This window comes from Dromiciops gliroides, chromosome 2 (assembly GCF_019393635.1).
Source record: "Dromiciops gliroides isolate mDroGli1 chromosome 2, mDroGli1.pri, whole genome shotgun sequence".
NCBI classification, from domain to species: Eukaryota; Metazoa; Chordata; class Mammalia; order Microbiotheria; family Microbiotheriidae; genus Dromiciops; species Dromiciops gliroides.
This window is the reverse complement of record NC_057862.1, coordinates 659939782-659954853: the sequence shown is the minus strand read 5'-3', so window position 1 is coordinate 659954853 and position 15072 is coordinate 659939782. Positions and strand designations below refer to the sequence as shown.

General features: G+C 49.5%; 1 protein-coding gene across 3 annotated transcripts in view; it reads right to left on the bottom strand.

Moving 5' to 3' along the window:
- Positions 1–3336: 3336 nt before the first annotated feature.
- LOC122740628 (upregulator of cell proliferation) overlaps positions 3337–15072 on the bottom strand; it is a 44170-nt gene continuing 32434 nt past the window's right edge. For 2 of the 3 annotated variants that reach the window (XM_043983072.1, XM_043983073.1), the window contains 2 exons: positions 7870–7929; positions 3337–6201 (listed from right to left, as the gene is read on the bottom strand). In XM_043983072.1, the coding sequence (XP_043839007.1) occupies positions 3611–6201; positions 7870–7929 (2651 nt within the window). In that variant the 3' untranslated portion in view covers positions 3337–3610. Of the gene's footprint in view, positions 6202–7869; positions 7930–14364; positions 14478–15072 lie in introns of those variants that run through there. The other variant, XM_043983074.1, reaches the window with a different exon arrangement.

The window sequence follows — 15072 nt, the reverse complement described above, 5'->3', positions numbered from 1 at the left end:
AGAAATTTGTACACGACCCCGGATATATGGGTATGTAAAACTGGTTGGTATACATAACCTTTTACCATTGCATTTTTGTGACCCCACATTTAGTAACACAGGCTCTAAGGGACCTTTACTGACTCCCCCAGTTGTTGGTGCTGTCTCACTACCCTCCCCGCTGGAAATTATGGTTACTTGATATACTTTTGGCATTGACTTAACCTGTGTATGTGTTGTTTCCTCCCAGTAGAAGGTAAGCACCCTGAAGGCAGGGGCTATTTCTTTTTTTGTCTCTATTTCCAGTGCCCAGTGGAATGACGCACAGTAGGCACTTAGATGCTTTTCAAACGAAGACCACCGGTACGTCTTTTTGGCTGGGTCTGAAACTGAGTAGCAGGAGGAGACTGGGCTGGGTTACATCTGTGAAATGGCTACGTTTTCTTCCAAGATCCCAAACTACTCACTGCCGTGGAAGTCTCAGAGCACCGGCAATGAGAGGAACTCAATACCACGCCCCCAACTGTCTGAGCTAGGGTCCCTTTATGCATTAGTTCCTGCCAGTAGCCAGACAAGTTCTTGGAATAGGGGCAGGCCCGAGTGTACCCTGCTATCATGGTGACAATCATGGCAATATGATTTTTTTGTTTTTAATTTTGGCGAGGCAATTGGGGTTAAGTGACTTGCCCAGGGTCACACAGCTAGTAAATGTTAAGTGTCTGAGGCTGGATTTGAACTCAGGTCCTCCTGAATCCAGGGCTGATGCTCTATCCACTGCGCTACCTAGCTGCCCCGGCAATATGATTTTGCAAGAATCAAAATCACAAGTAACCAAAGGGAAATATGTACAATGCAGCTTGGGACCGGCCCTGAGAGAGTGCCTGGCAGACAGTAGGTGCTTAAAAAATGCTTGGTTTCACTGAGTTGATGTCAAAGTGAGCATCATTGAACATGGGTATGAATGGAAAAGGAATTGATCCTAGAGTAAGAATGAGAGTTACCAGGTGGTTATCCTATGAGCAGTTAGGTGGTGCAGTGGATAGAGCACTGGCCCTGAAGTTGGGAGGACCCGAGTTCAAATTTCACCTCAGACGCTAGCTGTGTGACCCTGGGCAAGTCACTTACCCCAATTGCCTTAAACAAACCAGGGCTATGTCCAGTTGTTCTGATCTATATCTTGCCACTGGACCAGATGGCTCTGGAGGAGAGAGTGAGGCTGGTGACCTTGCACAGCCCTCCCTCACTTAAATACAATTCACTGCAAGTCATGATGTCACCCCAGTGCCATGGTCCTCTTGAAGAATGAAGGACAAACAACTACTACTATTATGCACTAGCCTTTCCTACTTCACCTTAATTTTTTTTTTGTGGGGCAATGAGGGTTAAGTGACTTGCCCAGGGTCACACAGCTAGTAAGTGTCAAGTGTCTGAGGTCAGATTTGACCTCAGGTGGTCCTGAATCCAGGGCTGGTACTTTATCTACTGCACCATCGAGCTGCCCCCATCCCCTTCTTTATTCTAGTGTCTTCCCTTATTTGATTATTTAATTTGTATACACCATGTTTGTACATATTTGTCTTGCCTGCTATCTCCATTAGATTGCAAGCTCTTCAAGGGCAGGGGCACTGTGCCTGGCACATAGTACTATGAAAAGAAACAGAGGAAAGCCTCTCCCATGTTGGCCCCATCCTTCATGAAGGAATTATGGATAAACTGGTCAGATTCAAACAGGATGAGTGTGTATGAAAGAAGTACAGTCTTTAACAAGGGGTGGAAACACCCCTTTCACACCCCTGCCCCGCTGAAGTCATAGATCCATTAAAATACATCTCTTCCCAGACACATTTTTGGGGAGTGCCCAGGCTTGGTGTTGGGACCTCCCGAAGTAGACACATTTGTACGGACATATCTGTGTCTATGTAATGTTTCCACCCCCCCTCCCCCTGAGAGAGAACGGAAGTTCTTTGAGGGCAGGATTTTTGTATCTTCAGCACAAAACCTGGCACAGAGTAGGCATTTCACACTTGATTGAATGTTTGATTGATCCACCAATGCAGACTGGCCACTAATACTCTTAAACATAAGTGGGGAGCACTGAGATGTTAGGGGATATACTTGAGGCAGGACCTGAACGCAACAGAAGTGGGAGCTCCTTGAGCAGCGATGGACTTGATGTTTCTCTTTGTTCTCCAGTTCTTGGCATACAGTAAAGTCTTACGTGCTCATTCATCCAATTCATTCATTCATTCATTCATTCATTCATTCATTCATTCATTCATTCATTCATGCCTGAATCCAAGGCTGGCCCACTCAACCATGGCACCTTTTTCTGTGTACACAGGGTCATAGATCTCGGGGTGGAAAGTACTTTAGAGGCTGAGCCTGAACTAAGGCCTGTGTTGAATCAAATGGAAAAGTATTTCCTTTAGCCTCTCTCATGAGTCCCTTTTACAAACAGTAATGGAATCTTACCCGTGTATTGGGCATTTGCCCAAGACGTCTTGGTATTCTTGTCCTATTTCCTGCCCAAAGCCCCCCAGATCTCCGCCCCCGGGGCCATTTGCAACCCTGAGTACAGCAGGAGCACCCCATGGACATTCTGGGGGAAAGAATGACTCCTGGCTCTGGAGAGAGCGTGAGGCGTGATGTTTTTATGGTGACTTTCTGAGGTATTCCAAATGTACAGACACACACTCATTCATCCTCCTAACACATCAAGGGGCACTCGGGTCCTCATTTGAGAGACAGGGAAATTAAGGCACAAACAAGAAGAACCTGCCTGGGATCACTCGTTATTAGCAGAGAAGTCAATCAATAAAGTGCTCTGTACCCTGGGAGCCCTGGGCAGGAAGGTCAGTCAGGAAAGTGTCCATCCTGCTCCCTCTAGCCAAGGACGGCATTCATGCTGAACCCCTTGGCCAGACGACTCCCTCTGCACAATTCCCCTTTCGCCCACCCCCACCCCACCCCCAAATCCTGGGCATTTGCAGTCATCGAGCACAGGCAGGGCTGTCCTGGTGAGGACCACGCCATCCCACTAGGAGATAGAGTGGAGGGGCAAGCCCATAGGAAGCGCCTGCCAACCTGGCAGCAGCATTGACTGACACACATTGAGGCACTGATCCAGAGGAGAAAAGTGCTGCTTAGGTGTTTCCTTCCTAGAGCATTCAGAGCCCTCGGATCAGCGGACGTTGGAGGCTTTCTGAATTCCTGATTATAAACTAGCTAACTAACAAACTAACTCTCTCGGTCTCTCTGTCTCACAGTCTCTGTCAGTCTCTCTGTCTCTGTCTCTGTGTCTGTCTCTCTCCCTCCCTCCCTCCCTCCCTCCCTCCCTCCCTCTACCCCTCCCTCCCCTTCTCCCTCTCTTTCTCTCCCTGTCTCTGTGTGTGCTTGTCCATGCAGTAGCTGGCTGGTTGGATGCTTTCTTCTCTGACCCCGGTCCTAGGAAGACGCAGCCCTTCCAGTATGTTCTTTCCCTAGCCTTTGTCTCCTCCAGCAGGCTCAGGCGCCAGCTGCTCTTTCTCCAGGACGTCTCTGGGGGCCCACAAGCTTCCCTCTTCATCGCCCTGGAGGAGAGGTCCCTCCCAGCAGGCTGGTCAGCGGCTCCCGTTTGCAGGGGTCTCTGCCTTCACAGCCGCCCCACCAGCTCTACCAGCTGTATGATGTCCCTGTGTTGGTGACACACCCCATTACGAATGTTCTCCAGGAGACATCGCTTTAACTCAAAGACGGCTTCGCAGTAGCCCAAGCTCACGGGGGCCATCGGGGGCACGCCGTGCCACAAGCGAGGGATGTGCCAGATGTGTTTCTCAGGGTCGCACAAGACCGTCTCGCAGAGGGGCCGCTCCTCATCCTGCTTCCCCATCTCGGCCACGGCCTTGCTCAGGTCATTCAGTTGTGCCAGTAGCTGTTTCCTGTCCCTCGGGCTGGGTCTGGAGACTGGCCCGTCGCCGAGGTCCTGGGACACGAGTTGACAGTTGGGGACGTGCCCCAATTTTTCAAGCTTCAGAAAGGCGTGGAGGGCGGCCAGAGGGGTGTCCTTGGTCTCGGCCATGCTGACCACAGTGATGTTGCTGAGCCCCATGGCAAGGGTGGCCAGGGACACCTCCAGCTCGTACCTTTCCCCCTTGGCTGCCACAGCCCCGCCCGTCAAGCCCCCGGAGTCGATCACCAGAATGAAGTCACAGCCCAGGTCGTGGCGGAAGTCCTCCGTCACCGAAATGAGCTGCATGAAAGTACCGTGGGGTTTGTGGCTCCTGCTCGTGGCAAACTGGAGCCCAAACATGGTGTTAAGCAGAGTGGATTTCCCCGTGCCCTCGGCTCCCAGCACGGAGAGCACAAGCAGCCGGGGCCTGCCCTCCAGTCGGGCGTGAAGCTCCTTCAGGATGCCTGTCACCCACCGCAGGGGGACGCAGCAGGTGCCTCGGTCCATCAGTTCCAGGGGAAAGCCGCCGAGGACCAGCTCCGAGGCCAGGCCGACAAAGTGGGTGAAGCGCTTCTGGCTCTCTGCCATCTTCCCCGCCTCCACGAGGTAGCATTCGGCCTCATAAAACTGCCCCATCTCCCTCAAAAAGTGTTCCACCCCCAGGGAGGCGGGCCAGAGCTGCTCACTGAGCTCAGCCGGCCGGCTGTGCTTTGGTCCCAGGGTGGCCAGGGCCTCGGGGGGCTGTCTCCAGCTCTGCCTCGCCATCTCCTCCAGTCTCAACTTCAGCCAGCCCAGGAAGTACTGCTTCTCCAGCGGAGAAGGGGTGCCGATCCCCTTAATAAACTCCTGCATGCCCCAGCCCGGCTGGTAGCGGTTCTGGTGCATCCTCAAGGCCAGTAGGCGCTGCCTGAGCTCCGACTTGTATTTCTCTGGCGAAGAGTCCCCGGCCCGTTGGAGCCGGCACAGCTCTTTCTCCACTTGAGCGATGTTTTTCCAGGGGTCCCCCTGCAAGCGGAGCTTCTCTCTCTTGTACAGTTCCACGTCCTGGATATCCTGGGTGATTTTCTCTACCCGCTCTCTCGCTTTCTGGCACTCTTCACAGTCCTCGTCGACCTTGAGCCCCAGGCTCCGGGCCGTTTCCGCCATGTCCTCCAGAGACACCTTCCTGCTTGCCGACTTGATGACATTCCCCACGATGGCCTGGAGCCTCTTGACGAGGCGCTTATTGTCCGTGCTGCTGACCTTCACCAGGACGTGAGAGTAGTCGATCTGAAGAACGGAGACCAGTTTATTCAGGAACCTCAGGTTGGCATTGCGTTTGCCCCGGTAGGGACTGAGGATGAGGTAATAGCGAGTGGTCGACCCGCTCAGAGAGCAGAGCAGCTCATATTCCTTCTGGCCGATGTTGTCAGTAAATATGAAAACGGCCGACGACGTCTCGGTCAAAAGCTTAAACTGCTGCCAATGACTTCCGATCTCGCCCCTCAGGTTGGCAAAGGCGACGGGTTCTGGGAAGACATCCAAGTTCTCTTTGCTGCTGCCCCCCGGAGAGTACCAGGACATCTCGACCAGCCCGTCCGCGATCTCTCGAGCGTTGGCTGCCGACGGCATATCCCGGTGGCAGAAGTAGTCGTGAGGCTGGTGGTGACAGGGACTCATGACAGCATTGAGGAGGTAAGACTTGGAGTGGCTACTGATGTCCATGCGTGCAAAGGAGATAATCGGTACCCTCGTGAGCACCAGACTCTCCTCTCTCCAAGTTCTGGTCCCCCCTGGGGACTGCCACCACCACGTCCTCATCACCCCCCGCAGGGCCCACAGCAGGAAGGTATGGTTTTGGCTCTCCGAGTCGGGCAGGACCACAGGGAGGGCAAACTGGCAAAGAGACATCTTGACCAGCAGCTCCTGCTGGAGGAAACTGTCCGAGCAAAGGAGGAGCGCACAGAGGAGGTCCAAGGGATTCAGTGGCACATCAGGGGTTGTCACCAGTTCGGTGAGAGAGTAAATGTCCTCCGAGGTACCCCAGTATATTTCCTGCTCGTCCACTTGCGTCTCCTTCTCACCTGTCCTGTCGTCCTGGGGCAAATCCGACAGCAGGGTGGTGTTTCTGACTTCTGAGTTGAGAGCCAACAGCTTTCTCAGGAAGCTCCATGGCAAGTCGGTGGGTGCCTGGGGTGCCCAGTTCTTCATGCTGTCAAAGCTGATCTGCCGGGCATCCTGGAGACTGAGTTTCCTGTTGCAGTATGTCTCCAGTCCCAAGAGTGACATTGTTTCATGAAGCCTGCTCCTTTCCTCTGTAGAAAAAAAAAAGGGAGGAGGGGAGATCAGTGCTAACCTGCTATGCTCCAATGCCCACTGGGCTGATGGAAGAAATCCCGGGGCTGGGCCTTATGATGCCTGGGTTCTATATCTCCCAAAGCCAGACCAAGCACTGCCTCCCCCTACCCCTACCCCATCCTGTGAATGAGAATGTCTGCGGGGATCCTTCTCTGATTCTGCTCTTTTCTCACTGAGTTACAGATTCAGAACTAGAAGGGAACTTAGAGGCTGTGAAGTTTAATGCCCTTATTTAATTGATTTTTTTTCAGGGCAATGAGGGTTAAGTGACTTACTTGCCCAGGGTCACACAGCTAGTTAAGTGTCAAGTGTCTGAGGTCGTATTTGAACTCAGGTACTCTTGAATCCAGGGCTGGTGCTTTATCCACTACACTACCTAGCTGCCCCGCCCTTATTTAATTGAAAAAAAAAATTAATCTGGGGCAGCTAGGTGGCGAAGTGGATAAAGTACCAGCCCTGGATTTAGGAGGACCTGAGTTCAAATTCGACCTTAGACACTTGACACTTACTAGCTGTGTGACCCTGGGCAAGTCACTTAACCCTGATTGCCCTGCCCCCCCCAATATATATATATATAAAATCATCAGCAGAGACTCATTAATCTGGAGCTGGATGGAACTTTAGAGATCCTCTAATTCAATTCTTTCCTTTTACAGATGAGCAAACTGAGGCATTTTTCTCCCAAATTTTTCCCATGGCCACTATACTCATTTGCATATTATCTGGTATATTATTTGCCTATTCTCCATTTAATAGCACAAGCATCCCTATTGGGCTACCTCTCCTGCCTCTGCTCCTTAGTGACAAGGAGCAAAAAGGACAGGAGAAATATGTCTACCTTGGAAAAGGAGCAGGGGTTATCCTGCTCGTCATAGAGAAGGATGACAGAGTCCTGAAGGGGTGAAGCCACTGGTTGTGCCCAGATGGGCAGAGCATTAGAATACAAGTTTCCTGCTGCCCAACCCAGTAGAGCCGTTTACTCTTGGACTAGAAAGGCTATGAAGTCCCCCCCCCCTCCCCCCCTCCCCTCCCCCCTCCCCCCTCCCCTCCCCCTCCCCCCCCCTCCCCCCTCCCCTCCCCCCCTCCCCCCCCCCGCCCTTTTTTTTTTTTTTTGATGAGACAATTGGGGTTAAGTGACTTGCCCAGGGTCACACAGCTAGTAAGTGTCAAGTGTCTGAGGCCAAATTTGAATTCAGGTCCTCCTGACTCCAGAACTAGTGCTCTATCCACTGCGCCACCTAGCTGCCCCTGAGCCATTCACTCTTAAGCCGCACTCTTGCCCCACCAGGAGGATGTCCAAGGTCTTAGGTCGAAGGGAGGTTTGGAGATCAGACTGTGCAGAACAGTAGATGTTTTTGAGGCAATTGCCTAATTTATCATAGATCACAGATGAAGAGCTGCATGCAATCTCCTGGGCCATCTCGTCCGATCTTATTTTACAGACGAGGAAGTTAAGTGACCAATAGACTAATAGGAACATAGATCAGCACAGGAAAGTATCTTAAAGAACATCTTCTTCCAGTGCCTTAATTTTACATAATCCAGGAAACAAAGATGATTCGCCCCAGGTTACGTGGGCAGTGAGTGACTATTCGAATCACAGCTGGACAGAAAGAAAGGAATACCTGTGAGGAAGTCAGCCACAATGGGCTGTCCATTTTCCTGGGCCTCTTCTGTTGTTCCATCTGTGAAAAAAGAAAAAAAGCAGGGGGAGAGTGAGCTGTTAATAGCTTTCGCTAACATGACAGTACTGGTGTGACCTTGGACAAGTCCCCGAACTTCTCCGGGCCTCAGTTTCCTTATCTGTAAAAAATGAGGGTGTTTGGTCTCCATGGCCTTTAAGGTCTTTTCAAACTCTAGATCTGGGATAACAGGAATAACAGCAACCAGAACAGCAGCAGCCCTTTAAATATGGCTTTAGGGTTTACGTGGCTTATCTCATTTGGTCCCTTGCCTCTTTGATGCAGGCAGCTGAGCTCACCGCCTATCTCAGAGCCCATCATCCCCGTTATTATCTGTTTCCTGTCTTCGGAGATATTCTAACAAAGGATCTGACCTGAAAGCAGGGACAAAAAAGGAAGCAATAAGAAGGTGGCAAAGGAGGAAGCCTCCCTGTTGGGGAAGAACACTTCAAAGAGGACAGGAAGCTTCCAGATCATCCTCCCAGCAAGATGAAAACCAGGAAAATGACATGGGGCTCCCAGGATCTAGGAGAGCCACAATTAGCAGGAGATGGGAAGGAACTAACATGGGGGTGTGGGGGTTGCTTCCTCCCTGGGAGGCTATGTCTTTCCCATGGCATCCAGTGTTCCCCATACTTGCCTCAAGGTCCTAGACTGTCTTATGTCATCGTGTATGGGTAGGGATGGGGATGGGGGAGGTTGCATCACCCCTCCCTCCACCATCCCTGGGAGCCTCGACTCATTGCAGGTTGGGAAAAAGGCTGTCTGACCACGCCCACTTCTCTCCCCATGCCCTTACTCCCAACAGTTTTTGCCCAGGGTGAAACACTTCCTAGACTGCTCTAGATTACAGAGATGCAGGAGATTACAGTGTTGGATCACAAATGGGTTTGGTTTTTTTAAAGCCAAATCTATATTGTGCCCCATATTTCTATTTTTTTTTCTTGAAAATAAACCACATTTCTATCTTCTAGAGTTAAGAAAAATGTCAAGAAGCACACTCTATACCCCCTTCCCCCATCCATGGGGAGAGCATTCTTCTTGAATGTTTGTAAATAAGTATGAAAACATCCCCCCCACACACACACACCCTCCCTCTAAAGAGTAGGCAAAATACATTAAAATCATATTATTCACTTCCCTTCTGGCAAGTCAGTCAGTGGCCCCGACTTACTTATTTCCCTTTTTTCCCTCCTAATCTGCTGGAAGGCTGACATGCTCTCACTCCCCCAGAGTCATCTGGGGAGCAGGATTTGTGAGGTCGACTCCAAAACTGGTTGTTTACTCCAAGTTCTGTGGCTGTGGGTCGAGGTCAGCCCTCTCCTGCCTCGAGGCAGCCTGACCTTGACTTTGGCAGGCTGGGGAAGAGGGGGCCTCCCTTATCAAGATCTCCTTGGGACTGGGAGTGCCTGGTGTAAGCAGACCTTTCTTCTTCCCCAAGAACAGTTCTCCCTAGTTCTGAAAATCCACCTGCATTTTCCTAGATGTTGTTTGAGGGTTCCAGAGGGGAACGTGTGCCTGTGTGTATGTGTGCATATATGTATGTATGTATGTATGCGTGTGTATTTGTATACATGTGTGTATATATGTGTGTATATGTGTTAGTGAGTGTGTATATATGTATGTATTTGAGTTTGTGTATACATGTGTAAATGTGAGTATGTATGTGTATTTGAGTGAGTATATATGTGAACATGTATGTGCACATGTGTGCATATGTGTTTTGTGTGAGTGCACACATGTATATATGTGTATATGTATTTGAGTGTGTGACTATATATGTGAGTGTGCACATGTTTGTATGTCTCCGAGTATGTATGTGTATTTAAGTGAGTGTATGTATGTGTACACATGTCTATATGTTAGTGTGTGTATGTGTATATATGAGTGTGTGTGACACAACTCTCTATGCTGGACTCTCATCTTCTCTAAATTGTCCTCTGGTGCCTAGGCAGCGATTTGCCCATGGTAGGAACCTACCTAATCCCCTTCCAAACCGTTTTACTCTGTGTATGTTGTGTTGGGCAGCTCGGTGATGCATAGTCAGGAAGACCCGAGTTCAAATATGGTCTCAGACACTTATTTAGCCTCAGTCTCTTCAGCTGTAAAATGAGGGTAGTCATAGATTCTACAGGATTGCTGTGAGGATCAAATGAGATAATGTGTGTTGTGTCTCAAGCAAAGTAGGTGCTTAATAAACATTTGTTTCCTTCCCCCTCTATATGATATACTAGGGAATGTGAGGTCCTTGAGGACAGGGACGGTTTTGGTTTTTTGTTTGTGCCTCTACAGTTCCTTACACACAGTAGGTGCCTACTTAATGTTTGTTGAATGGAATTAAATATATTTAGTACTGAAGGGGTAGGTTGATGGATCAAGAGAGGCCTGTTAGATGGTAGTGCTTGAGCTTGGCCATGAAGGAAGCTAGAAATTCCACGGGGAAGAAGCAAGCAGGGAATATATTCTGGGTATGGTGGATGGCCTGGGCAAAGGCGCAAAGGCAGGAGATGGAATGTGGACAAAAGGCAAGCCAGCTGGGGGAGTGACATGTAATGAGCCTGCAAGGGCAGACTGGAGCAAAATCATCAAAAGTTTTAAATGCCAGAGAAGAATTTGTATTTTCATCCTAGAAACAATAGGGAACCATGGATGTTTCTTGAGGAGGGGGGACAGGACATGATCTGAACTTCCTCCAAGGACATCCAGTCCAACCCCATTATTTTACAGATAAGAAAAGTTAGGCCTAGGGTGGGCACCAAATCGATAAGGCAGTAAGCATGGTGGAACCAGTCATCTGATTCCCTTCTCCATGGTACCACCCGAGATCACTTTGCAGATGAAGAAACTGAGGTTAAAATTTGCCCAAGGTCACACTGGTAGTGACTGGCAAAGCTACAGTCTGGACTCCAAGATCACTGGTCTTTCCATTGTGCCACAGGCCTCTCTTTGTCATTCTCCACACTGGTACTGCCAACTAGTTCCCATTTCCCTTGTCAGCATCCCCAATTCCCAGGGTCAGAAGTTTGCACTGCCAGGGTCCCCAGGGAATAGTTTGCCTTGTCAGCAGCACTCCCCCATCAGATACTCTGCTGTCAGAATCTGCTTCTCCATCCTCTCCTCCCTCCTTTCTCCTTCTCTCTCCTTTCCTTTCCCTCCTCCCTTCTCTCCCCCTTTCTTCTTTTCTTCACCCCACACCTCTCTTCTCCCTTCCCTCTCTTCCCTCTTCTCTTTCCTCTTCCTTCCCCTCTTCTTCCTCCCTCCTCTCCCCCTTTCTTCCCCTTCACCTCTCTCCCCTTCTCTCTTCTCCTTCTTTCCTCCCTCCCTCCTTCCTCTCTCTTCTTTCCCCCCCTCCTTCCTCCCTCTAAAGATGAACTTGAATCCACTCACAGCCTGTGAGCTACAAAACTACTCCAGTTCTAAATATATATGAAATCACTTCATGCCAGTCCCTGCCTTCAAGGGGTTTACAGTCTAGGAGGGAGCACTTCATAAGCATGCTCCAAGCACCTGTGATTTTCTAGCTGGACTTCTCCCTCCACCAGGTCACATTATTGCAATTCTTCAGCACTGCAGGAGTCAGGTCTGGGGGCTGTGGGGCCATACAGACAAAGAGGTCACAGTGTGTGTGTGTATGCCTGAGGCTGCAGGAAGCCCCAGCCACCAGCCATTTCCTGGACCTACTTAAGGGAGTCAGGAAGGAGCCTCAGGGTTGGAGATGATGAGTGTGCAGGCTGGAAAGCTTCTGGGGGTAAAGGAAAGAGAACTTGGCTTATGGGGTAAGACCTCCTACTAGAAAGTGCCTGCTCTGCATGGAGGAGGTAGCAAATTCTTTTTTTTTTTTTTAAGTGAGGCAACTGGGGTTAAGTGACTTGCCCAGGGTCACACAGCTAGTGTCAAGTGTCTGAGGCTGGATTTGAACTCAGGTCCTCCTGACTCCAGAACCAGTGCTCTATCCACTGCGCCACCTAGCTGCCCCCGAGGTAGCAAATTCAATGGAAATGATGAAACACAGATTGAGCAATGAGCTCTCCATGCAGTCCCTACCCAATAATCTGATGGACATATTCTTCCAAGCTGGACAAATGGCTAAAACATCAAAGGAGAGGACAACCAGATGACCTAAGGGAACTGGAGGGGTAGGGGTGGAGAGAATGGAGACTGTGGAGGTGTCCAAGGACAGGATCCAAGCATCTGGGAGCCACCTGGCATGGCTGTGGAGTCCCAACTTGTGTAACTTGACAGTCTTGCTGGGCCTAGGTTCCAGATGGGCAATGTGAGGCCAGTGTTGAAGCCAGGAAGAAATGGCCATTGAGCAGAGGCTAGAAAGGAGACAGCACTTGGACTAGGGCAAAACTCTGCCTTTTACCCCGAGTGGGAGATCTCCTTATTGGATTCAGCTTCAGTAAGTAGTTATGAAACACCTACTGTGTGCTATGTGCTGGCTAGGGATACAAAGACAAGTCAAAAAATCATCACTGTCCTCAAGATTACTGCATTCTACTTGGGGATAAAATAAGTATACAGATAAGCAGATGAGGAAAACAAGGCAAACAGGGTTAAGTGACTTGCCCAGGGACACACAGCTGGTAAGTGATGAGAGAGACAGAGAAACATCATAATCTTTACATTCCCAGCACTTAGGCCAGTATCAGGCACATAGTAGGTGCTTAATAAATATTTGTTGACTGAAGGATTGTGATCAGGAGGAAGTGTTCCTCCCCTCTCCCCCCAGCTTCTCGGCATGTGGTTTCCTCTGTTAATCAGATAAGGTTACCTTCCATTTGCTCTGACCTATTTATATTTTATCCCCCCCCCCCATTAGAATGTTAGCTCCAAGGGGGCTGGGACTGCTTAGATTTGACTTTGTACCCCCATTCCTAGCCACCCAGTAATTGCTTGATGTACACTTGCTGATGGATTGTTTCTGAGTTGGGTGTTTCTGAGTCCTTCCAAGTCTATTTGGGGGAAGCCCCTACCCAGGGCATGGGGCATATGTGTTAGTGAGTGACAGTGATCATGACCGAAAGAGACAGTCTTCATGAATTCCTAAGGAGACATAATTCATCAGCTTGCAGTCAGCCTGGGGACAGACATGCCTGAACTTAGCCAGGCTGCTCTTAGAGCAGTATGACTTGGACAGAGGACTCCGAAGGTGTCCTCATCGAAAAAGGTTAGAGTCGTCCCGCTTCTCAGTCGTGATTCCTCTCCGTTTTCCCCACAGAGGTTGGGGTACCCTGGTTGTATCTGAGCTCTGGGAGTCACCTCTCTTCAGGGGGTATCGGAGGAGCTCTGTCCTCATTTCATCAGCTACCCCATGCACCCCAGGGATGGGATTCAGGATCCAGAGCACAGTGGGAGGATAAGCAACAGAGAAGGCAGCAGCAGCCACTTTGCCAGCTGATGGGCCCCAGGGGTGTCACAGGCAAGCAAAGAACCCTTGTAGGAGCAACAGGCACCTGTGCGGCTTCTAGAATCTGATGCCCAGGGCACTTCACAGTAATGGAATAGGACCTTAGAGGGCATCTTTCCTAGCCAAATCAAGGAGACAACAAGCATTTATTAAGCACCTATTATTGACCAGTCGTGTGATGCCTACATGTTGGGGATAAAAGAGGGGCAAAAACAATCCCTGCCTTCCAGAAAATAACAATTAAATTAGACCAATTTCACCATATCTGGCTAGGAGCCCTCTAGCTTTCTCTTGAAAAAAAATAAATTAACGAAAGAATAAATAAATGAACAAACAAATAAAAATTAGATTAGTAAATGAATAAACAAACAAATAAAAATTGGATAAATTAACAAATAGATAAAAATTAAATGAACGAATGAACAAATAAAATAAAATAAATGAATTAATAAAAGGGAAATGCAATACTCCTCCCAAGGGAGCACATTCTACTTTTGAAACTTCTCCCCCAGGGGTGAGGAATGGGTGTCACCCGGACCTGTGATGTTATCACAGGGAACTCTCTTGGTATGGAAATACCTTTGACCCGTGTATATCATCAGCAACTCAGCTACAGCTCAGTCAGAATTGCCTCGGCAGATTACGAGTGATTAAGTGATTTGCCCAGGATCACACATGACGGAGACAGGATTTGAACCCAGATCTTCCTGGCTCTAAGGCTGCCCCTCTGTCTGCTATGCCATGCTGCTCTTGTGACAGCCAAGTATTCACAAATAGTTAATAAGCTTTTTTCCTTATCTAGAGCAGAAATCTGTCTCTTGGCAACTTTCACTCATAGGTTCTAGTTATCCCCTCCCCCCAAACTCCGAGCCAAGGACAATAGGTCTTATACAACAGCTCTTCAAATATCCACCCTTAACCCCACAGTATTCTTCAGGTTAAACTTTCCCAGTTCCTTGGCCTGATCCTCCTAAGCTGCCAACTGCCCAAACCAGCTTCCTAAGCCACAGGTGTTACCCACTCAATACCCGGCTCAAGTCAATGGCTCGTTGTTGCCTCGAGGAAAGAACACGGAATTCTCTCTGCTGGACGCTGAGAACCCCGACTTCCTTTTTGAGTTTCATTTCTTCTTACTCCTGAGCTCTGGGACGCTGCACGTTCCAGCCAAACTGCATGTTGCCTGACCGCGCCTTCTGCGTCTCGCCTCGATTTCCTAGAACAGCGTAAGGTGCCTGGAATGTGCTCGCTCCTCCCAGAATCCTTCCTCTCATTCAAGGCTCAGACCCCGGAACCACCTCGGCCCTGGGAAGCCTTCTCTCCCTCCTTCAGCTACTTGGATTTACTTACTCGGAGCCATGTTGCATCCCCTCAACCGGCTGTAAACTCTTCTCTCTCCTCTCTAGATTTGGGGGGCTACTCTTTCCTAGTTCTCCTCCCATCTGACCACTCCCCTTTTGGTCTTCTCTGCCGGATCTTCAGCCAGGTCACACCCTCTTACAATACAAAATAAACAAGAACCAACTTGGGTGTGGGGGAGAGAACGCCTTTTGATGTTTTTCCATTAGACTGTGGGTATCCCTCAGGACTCTTCTCTTTCTCCTCCATAATGTTTCACTTGATGATATCATCAATTTCATGGATTAAATTATAATCTCCATGCTGATGACTGTCAAATCTACCTTTCCTGCCCCAATCTCTCTTCCATCAGTATACTTCCAACCGCCTTTCAGATGGCT